Source organism: Meles meles, chromosome 20 (assembly GCF_922984935.1).
Source record: "Meles meles chromosome 20, mMelMel3.1 paternal haplotype, whole genome shotgun sequence".
NCBI lineage: Eukaryota > Metazoa > Chordata > Mammalia > Carnivora > Mustelidae > Meles > Meles meles.
The window spans coordinates 6,565,028-6,574,711 of record NC_060085.1 but is presented as its reverse complement, the minus strand read 5'-3'; the positions used below and the strand labels follow the sequence as shown (position 1 = coordinate 6,574,711).

General features: G+C 39.9%; 2 protein-coding genes across 2 annotated transcripts in view; one reads left to right on the top strand and one right to left on the bottom strand.

Annotated features, from left to right (window-relative positions):
* ZNF699 (zinc finger protein 699) overlaps nucleotides 1-9,684 on the top strand; it is a 415,566-nt gene that overhangs the window by 372,638 nt on the left and 33,244 nt on the right. The window lies entirely within an intron of this gene.
* LOC123932416 (olfactory receptor 7G3-like) lies at nucleotides 7,101-8,048 on the bottom strand. Its single transcript, XM_045990548.1, has one exon. The coding sequence runs from the start codon at nucleotides 8,037-8,039 to the stop codon at nucleotides 7,101-7,103; it is 939 nt and encodes a 312-aa protein (XP_045846504.1). The 5' UTR covers nucleotides 8,040-8,048.

The following is a 9,684-nucleotide window of genomic DNA, read 5'->3' as shown; positions in this document are numbered from 1 at the left end:
TTGGTTTGTCCCATCTATCCACTGTGGAATGTTCAGTTCTACCTTGACCATCAACCCAGAGCCTGATCACTGCCAAAAAAAAAGAAAAGAAAGAAAGAAAGAAAAGAAAAAAGAAAAAGAAAGAAAGAAAAGGAAAAAGAAAAAAAAATTTTCCCTTGCTTCTGAGTCAAGAGAGGTCATGGCGGGGCTTGGAAAAGTCCAGGTTAGTGTTTTGTGGTCCTCTTTTACAATGCCTTAGCCAGAAGTTTAGGAGGCCTTGCTTCCAAGGGAGGGGAAGGTGAGCACAGCCTCAGGAATGCAAGAGTCGTCCATGTCTGCTTCTTAGCACAAGTTCTAATACCAACTCCACCAAGACAGGCAACTTCAGTATCTTGCCTATAGCCTATCCCTTCTATAGAAATGAGCTACCTCCTAAATTGTTGTGATACTCAAATGGGAAAAGTAAGTAATTCTGATTACTCTTAACAGGAACAAGAGGGGGAAAGAACAAGCCCACTGCAGAGAGGAGAGCAAAAATGGAATGACCTGGGGTAGTGGGTGCTTGGGTCAAAACTGGGGGAAACTCCAGAGAGGGGAAAGGATCACATCTTAAAGATCTGGAGCCAGCACAGAGGAGGAGAAAAGGGAAAAGATTCAGTTAGGACTCAGGCAGGACCTGGGGGAATAAAACAGAAATTAGGTATTTAAAATTAGTAAACAATTCTTGGTCAGGATCAGAGTTCGTCTAGTCAATGCTGAATCCCAGTAAACTCACAAGGATTAATTGGTGGAATGAATGAAAGGGAAAAATATCACTCACTGAAGTCTTCAAAATTAAGAGTAGGAAAATTCTGCAATACTTCTCGGTGGGAAGTATTATTAAGGAGAATAGCACCCTGGAGGTTGGAAAAACTTCATGTATATTGTATTTCTATATAAAAATATGATTATTGTAATGAGATAAAATATGTTAACATTAAAAATGAAACTATCAGGGGCGCCTGGGTGGCTCAGTGGGTTAAAGCCTCTGCCTTTGGCTTGGGACATGATCCCAGGGTCCTGGGACTGAGCCCCACGTCAGGCTCTCTGCTCAGCAGGGAGCCTGCTTTCTTTTCTCTCTCTCGCCCTGCCTCTCTGCCTACTTATGATCTCTATCTGTCAATTAAATAAATAGAATATTTTTTAAAAAACGAAACTACCAGTTATTTTTACCTGAAAAAAAAATATGTGGGAATAGTAGAGAATCGCAACTCAGGACCAACAGCTAAGGAGTCCACAGAACAAAGGAGAGGAATGCTCTATGATAAAGGAAAGCAGGAAGTTGAGAAGGCTGTCATAAAAAGTCCTTTGGAATGAATTGGTAGATTGAAGTATAGTGGCTTTTCATTGGCTGAGTGGTGACAGTCTCTCATTGCCTGGGCTGTTGCCAGGAGAGGAGAAAACCTTTCATCCTCTTGGTGGGGTAATAAAGTGGTATTAACTTGCAAGGTACCTCTCTTCCTGTTTTATCTGCAATTGGCAACCAGTTGTAGGGCTGAGAACACCCCTCCCCATCTCCCCACCTTCTAGACTCCATTCTAACAAGATTTCCTTTTATTATTAATTTTCGTGGTTGATGAGTTTATACTGGTAAACATTCCCCTACTTGTGTAAATGGCTTTTAGTCATTCACACTACCTAGAAAAGACAGAAAGAGATAAAGTGGACTTTTTAAAATTATTTGTTGAGGTATAACAAACATGCAGAGAGTCTGTGAATAAATTTTAAAAGTGAGCACATCTATGCACAAATCATCAAAATGTTCAGAAAGGGTACGTGCCAATGCAATCACTACCTAGATTTTTTATTTTTTATTTTGTTTTTATGTATTTCTTACTTTTTAATTTTTTTGCTACCCAGGTTTTTAAAAAAAATTACCAGGAACCCAGAAGCCTCTTTCATGGTTCTCCTGGTCACTACAACCCCTCCTCCAAGAAAAACCCTATTATAAATTCTTTTAACATCTGACAGTGTTCTGAATACAGCTGCCTTAAAATATGACATCTTAGCTTAATGAATATGTTAAGTTGAAGGAATTTGAGAAATGGCAGGTTCAGGAAGGACTCTCTGCCTTCCCCTGAAGCAGGCGGTAAGATGGGCATGTGATGGATGTCCTTTCTATACCCAAAGGAAAGAAGCATCCTTGTCTCTGAAGATGGAGGGACATAGAGAGGAATCCAAATGAACGGGATTGCTAAATTTGCCTCAGTTTACTACTCTTAAACTCGTATCCTATTGCCTTAACACATTTTCCCACTACTTTCTACTCTTCATCAAACCTAGCATAAAAAGGGTCTAGGTTAACAACTTTGTGCTTTCATTTTCCAATAAAGGGTTCTGTGCCAAGTAAAACTTAAATACATTTGCATGTTTTCCCTTGTTAATCTGCCTTTTGTTAAAAAACCCCAACCTAGAACCTAGAAGGGTAGAAGGAAGTATTTTTTTTCACCCTCTCTTACGCATCATAGAATAGTTCTGCCTGTATTTCGAACTTTGCATAAATAGCCTTAAATTCCCCCTTTGGGATTGATGCAGGAGTAAAAACCGAACCAATGCAAGAGAACAGTGCCACCTAGTGTATGATGGCAACGAGTGCAGTGGGGCAAGGGACCATCTTTTCAGAAAGCTGGATCCATTCTCATACTATCCATAAAAATCAAAGTCATTCTTGAATGAATGCAGAAATAAATGTGAGAGGTGAAACAAAAAATATAGAGAAAAATATGACTTCATATCTTGTAATAGGAAGATATTTCTTAAGTAGGAGGCAAAGAAAAGAAAGAGTTGATAAACTGGAATGCATTAAAATTAGAAACTGCTCGGGGCGCCTGGGTGGCTCAGTGGGTTAAAGCCTCTGCCTTCTGCTCGGGTCATGATTCCAGTGTCCTGGGATCGAGCCCCACATGGGCTCTCTGCTTGGCAGGGAGCCTGCTTCCCCCTCTCTCTCTGCCTGCCTCTCTGCCTGCTTGTGATTTCTGTCAAATAAATAAAATCTTTAAAAATAATAATAAAATAAAATTAGAAACTGCTCAAAACAAACTACTCATCAAAAGACATCATTGGGGTTCCTGGATGGTTCAGTCTGTTCAGCGTCTGACACTTGGTCTCAGCTCAGATCTTGATCTCAGGGTTGCAAGGTCAAGCCCTGCATAGGGTTCCACATGGAGCCAACTTAAAAAAAAAAAAGGCATCATTGATGGTGAAAAAGCAGGCTTCTCTTAATAGACATAGGGTACCACACTACTCCTTGTGATTTTCCTAAACCCCACCCATACCTTTGTAAATATTGCCTTATTAAGCTCTACTCAAGTTATTCTTGAGTCGTCTGAATCCTACTGGGCCTTGCTGAATGGTAAGGGGTACCATGATTGGCCTCAAGAAAGAGGCTCTCTTACAGGGGTCCGAGGTTGGGTTGGTTACATACTTGAGGAGCTCATGGATGACCTCTTTGTGATGAGGGAAATGGGGTATGGATAACTCAGCTGATAGTGGTATCACGATTACTCAATTATCATCCATGGTAGCTAATGAAGCCCAAGAGAAACACTGGGGGGTGAAGTGGTGTGGCCCCCACTTTACTACTGTTAATAGTGACTATGAAATTTGTAGAGTCTCCTGCTTTTTAAGACATACCTAGAGAGAGACACACGGGTAAAGGAGAAATGAAAAGCTGTAAATACACAGTTGAGACCATGCATAGAAAGTTAGAAACCTTGGGGGAAAAAATTGGGAATTTGGAGGGTGTGTGTCTGGCTTTGTCATGGGTAAACAAGGGGGTCACCAGTGAGTCTTATCCAAATCAAAGGGGGAAGGGAGCTCTCTGTGGTAAGTAGTTTCTGGAACACAAAAGGGTGGGAGGTGGGGGAATTAACTGTCTTGGTTTTCCAGCAGCACAGATGAAGTTGAATATTGCCATTCTCCCTTACATGTTGGTATTCGAACAACAGACATAAATAACTGGTTTTCTCTCAGATGCCTTACCTGTTTTTGAATAATAATAATAATATATAATAATATATAATAATATAAATAATTATTATAAATAAATCATATATAATTATATATTTATTATCAATAATAAATATATATTAATATATTATATATCAATAACAATAATATTTAATATAAATTAATCTATTAATTCTAATATAATTTATTCTAATATAATAATTATTTATTATATTTCTATATTATTTACTATATATTTTATGTATATATTTTATATTATTATATTAATAATTATTAGTTAGTAATATATAATTAATTATATATAAATATTTATATATAAATAACTATATATTATTTATAATATATAATATAATTAATTATAATTACTAATATAATAATTATAATAATGTAATCATAATATAATATATAATAATACAATAAATACTTAATTATAATATCATTATAATATATTATATATTATATTACATAATAAATATATTAATATAATATAATATATAATTAAATTATATATTATATATAATATTCTAATTATTATTATATAATTATATGGTTATTATATATTATAATATATAATAAATATATATTATATATGAAATCATTATTAATTAAATATATTATGTATAATATATTTAATTATATATATAATTATAGTGATTATAAATAATGATAATTATATTTTATATATAATAATATATATAATATTATTATATTATATAGTAATAAAATAATAATAATAATTATTATTATTTTGAGCAGGAGTTCTCAATGAGAAGTGATTGGATGTAATAGCTGAGTTTGGGCGGGGTGCTCCTGGCACCTGGTGGCGGAAGCAAGGACGACGGTAAACATCCCCCAATGCGCAGACCACTCCCATTACAGGTACATTGGGGTCCAAACGTGGTTAGTGCCCAGGTGGGGGTGCAGGGGGCATAAACACAAAAAAATCACTGCTTGTCTCTCCTTCGAGAACCAGAGCTCTACATGCTGGGCGGCCATGTCTGAAAACCTATCCTCCTTCCAGATGCAGGAAACTGACGGGATCTGAGGATTTTGTGGTGCACCTTGATTTTCCCTTGGAGTTACTGATCGTTATTCATGTGTTTGTTAACTTGCATTTGAAACAGCAGTTCAGACTTCTAGGATTTTTATATGGAGTTCGTCGTATTTTAGTTATAAAAATTCAGAAGCAAGGGCCTCTGAGTTTTAGCTGAGAGACAGAAAAGGGCAAGAAGGCAATCTTTTTCTGTAATGGACCATATGGTAAATATTTTAGGCTTTGTGGGTCTAAAGAAAATCTCACTTCCCTCTCTGCATCTCCTTTAACCTCACACAACCCTTAGAGCTTCTTCTGATACCTCTAGCCTCCAAATGTGCACGTGTTTGTTCCCTCACACTGAATGACACATGTTCTTTCTGGCTACCAGCTGGGTGTCTTGTCATTCAACTTAGTTCTGGTACTATCTACCTGGATACAGTGTCACATCCCACGAGTTAAGGGTTCAGTCCCACAAGACCGCCGCTGCCCCACTTGAGAAACCAGTTGCAAGTCCAGATTGTGTCCTATGCTTCTGACTGACTGGCTGTAAATCAGAGTTGTTCCCTTGGCCCTCTCCTCAGGTTCAATGAGTTTCCTAGAGCAGCTCACAGAATTCAGGAAAACAGATTACTTACTAGATTACTGCCTTTTTTTTTTCTTTACAAAGGATGAGAATGAACAACCAGATAAAGAGATATGTAGGGCCATGTCCAGAAGGGTCCTGAGCTGCCGTCCTGGGCAGCCTGGGTTCTCTACCCTCCTAGAACATGGGTATGTTCTTGTTCACCAATCCAGAAGCTCTCTGAACTCTGTCTTTTTAGGTTTTTTGTTTGTTTGTTTTAGGTTTCATTACATAGGTTGGATTGATAGAATCCTTGGTCGTTGGTAGAGTGGTTCAACCTCCAACACCTGGAGGATGGAGGCTGGGGCTGAAAGTCCCAATCTTCTAACCACTTCTTGGTCTTTCTGGCAACCGAGGCTATCTAGGAGTCCCAGAGCCGAGACTTGTCTCATTAGCATGCCAAGGACACTCTTATCAATCAGGAGAGTCCCAAGAACACTGTGCCGGGAACTGTGGACAAACACCAAATATTTTTCCATAGAGACAAAAACCAGACTTCCATCTGTACAAATTCCCTTCCCATGCCACTCTCAGAGGGCACACAGAACACACCCCAGAAAGTAAGTTCTGCTTAAAAACACTGTTTCCAGATGGGATTGGGAGGGAGACAAACCATAAATGACTCTTAATCTCACAAAACAAACTGGGGGTTGCTGGGGGGAGGTGGGACTGGGAGAGGGGGAGCGGGCTATGGACATTGGGGAGGGGAGGCGAACCATAAGAGACTATGGACTCTGAAAAACAACCTGAGGGTTTTGAAGGGTCAGGGGTGGGAGGTTGGGGGAACAAGTGGTGGGTGATGGGGAGGGCACGTTTTGCATGGAGCACTGGGTGTTGTGCAAAAAGAATGAATACTGTTACGCTGAAAAAATTAATAAAAAGGAAAAAAAAAAAAAAAAAAAAAAAAAAAAAAAAAAAAAAAACACTGTTTCCTCCATAGAGCCTGCTTAGTACAGAAATTTAGCTTTGGGGCACCTGGGTGGCTCAGCTGGTTAGCGACTGCCTTTGGCTCAGGTCATGATCCTGGAGTCACCGGATGGAGTCCTGCATTGGGCTCCCTGCTCAGCAGGGAGTCTGCTTCTCCCTCTGACCCTCTCCTCTCCCATGCTCTCTCTCTCACTCTCTTGCTCTCTCAAGTAAATAAATAAAACCTTTTTAAAATTTTTAAAAAAGAAAGAAATGTAGCTTCAAACATGATAGCATTGATTTAATAATCAAGTGTGTAATATTACTCTGCCCATTTTATAGATGTTGATATGAACTCAGAGAGTTAAGTTGGTTAATAAATGACAGGTAGTAAAACATGGGACTGTAGGACTTAATACAAAATCTGACTTGAAAGTCATGATTAACTAGTTTGTTAGAATTCAATTAGGAGTCAGGATTTCTAGCATATGCAGTATTTCACTCCCTTTCAGTCCTTCCGGAAACCTATACCCAAGCCAGATGACAGAATCATGAAAAGGAAGGTGTCCCAGAGATGAGTTTCCTCAAGGCTCCCTTCATGTCCCTGTTTCTCAAGCTGTAGATGAAGGGGTTCATCATGGGCGTGACCACCATGTACATCACTGAGGCCACTGCTCTCCTCCTGGAGGAGACGGAAGCTGCAGAACTAAGGTAGACTCCAAAACAAGTCCCATAGAATAAGAAAACAACAGACAGGTGAGACCCACAGGTGGAAAAAGCTTTGAACTTCCCACCAGTTGATGGGATTCTCAGGATGGAGGAGACAATTCGAGTGTAAGAGAAAATTATCCCTGAGAGGGGACCAACCCCCAACAGGCTGGTCACCAAATACACCAGAATGTTATTGGTGAGAGTGTCAGAACAGGCAAGCTTGAGGATCTGAGCAAGCTCACAGAAGAAGTGGGGGATTCGCAAGTCTGTGCAGAAGGACAGTGGCAAGACCATCAGACTGTGGAGCAGGGCATTCCCAACGCTCACGAGCAAGGAGAGAAGAATCAGCAAGCCACAGAGGTGGGGGTTCATGATGACTGTGTAATACAGAGGACGGCAGATGGCCACATAGCGGTCATAAGCCATCACAGTTAGCAGTAAATTGTCCATACATAGGAAAACCATGAAAAAATACAGCTGAGCAAGGCAGCCTGCGTAGGTGATGGCTTTGCTCTCCGTCTGGATGTTCAGCAGCATCTTGGGGACTATAGTGGAGGTGAGACAGATGTCGACAGAAGACAGGTTGGCCAGGAAGAAGTACATGGGGGTGTGGAGGTGGGGGTCAGAGCTGACGGCTAGGATGATGAGCAGGTTCCCAAACACAGTGATCAGGTACATGGAGAGGAACAGCCCGAAGAGAAGGGGTTGCAGTTCTGGATCCTCGGAAAGTCCCATGAGGAAGAATTCTGACACTTCTGTCTGGTTTTCTGATTCCATGTGGCTGATGTGTCTGCTGAGTTAGAGACACAAGTTAGTGACCGTGAAACAGACATACAGGCATCCCTTGTTGGAGAGAAGTCTTTTATCTATTGCTTTAAAATCTTGTAATTTTTAGGGGCACCTGGGTGGCTCAGTGGGTTAAGCCTCTGCCTTCATTTCAGGTCATGATCTCAGGGTCCTGGGATCAAGTCCTGCATCGAGTCCTGTGTCAAGCCCCACAACGGGCTCTCTGTTCAGCGGGAAGCCTGCTTCCCCCACCTGTCTCTCTGTCTCCTTGTGATCTCTCTCTCTCTCTGTCAGATAAATAATAAAAAAATTTTTTAAAATAAAATCTTGTAATATTTAAACAATTCTTCTCATCAGGTTCCTTTATCCTTTCTTCCCTCACCAAGTAAATTTTGAGTGACTTCTATGTATCACCCATTTTTCTAATGCTAAAATTAAGAATGAAAATAAGTGCCGTTTTATTTTTTTTTTTTTAAGGAACTATCATGTCTGCATGCCAGTTTAAGATCTAGGGTTAAATTCTAAGTTTCTACAAACTATTAAAACTTGTTAGACAACTTTACTTTCTCAGAAAATCTTAACTGTGTAGTTAACTCTGTACTGGGTCTGCTCATAATTGCAAATCTCAGGTAATCCTGGAAATTAAAATCTGACATTCTCTACTGCCTCCGTGTGAGGAATAACACTATTAACCCATTCCTTTAAATATCCTGAATTTTATAATTACATCAGATCATTGTGTCGGGACCTGTCTGTTTCAAAGGAATTGCTTTTGCAGGACTTGTAATTTGTCATCACAAGCCCACAGAGAGAATAAGACATTCTAAGAAAAGGCTGAGTAAGTCTGTCTCTTGTGTCTATTGAGGAAATGTCACATCCAGAGGGAAATTTCTTGTCTGTTCCTTAAAACAAGAATAACTAATGCTTTTTATGAGCAACCGGTTATTTTCGCTAATAATCGTATTTCTTTTTCTTTTCCCTTCTCTCCCTCCCTCTCTTCCTTCCTTTTTTTCTTCCCTCCCTCCTTCCTTCCCTCTTTTCTTTTCTTTCCTTCATCTTCTTTCTGCTAGTAAGGTTAGAGCCGGATACATGGGTCATGTCTAGAATCTGAGGAAGAGTGATTTTATTTTATTTTTAAATTTTAAAAAAGATTTCATTTATTTATTTGACAGAGAGAGACAGAACAAGAGAGGGAACACAGCAGGGAGAGTGGGAGAGGGAAAAGCAGGCTTCCTGCTGAGCAGAGAGCCCAATGTGGGGCTTCATCCCAGCACCCTGGGATCATGACCTGAGCTGAAGGCAGAGGCTTAACACACTGAGCTACCCAGATGCCCCTAGTATATTCTTTTTTTTTTTTAAGATTTTATTTATTTATTTGGCAGACAGAGATCACAAGTAGGCAGAGAGGCAAGGTTGGGGGGTGGGAAGCAGGCTCCTTGCTGAGCAGAGAGCCCAATGTGGGGCTTGATCCCAGGATCCTGGGACCATGACCTGAGCTAAAAGCGGAGGCTTTAACCCACTGAGCCACCCAGGTGCCCCTATATTCTTTTTTAAAAAAAGATTTTAGTTTGAAGTAATCTCTACTCCCAGTGGGGCTCAAACCCACGAACCCACGATCAAGGGTTGCATGCTCCAA

Coding starts and splice junctions, on each gene's coding strand:
- LOC123932416 (XM_045990548.1), bottom strand. CDS start 8,039: ATGGAATCAGAAAACCAGACAGAAGTGTCAGAATTCTTCCTCATGGGA.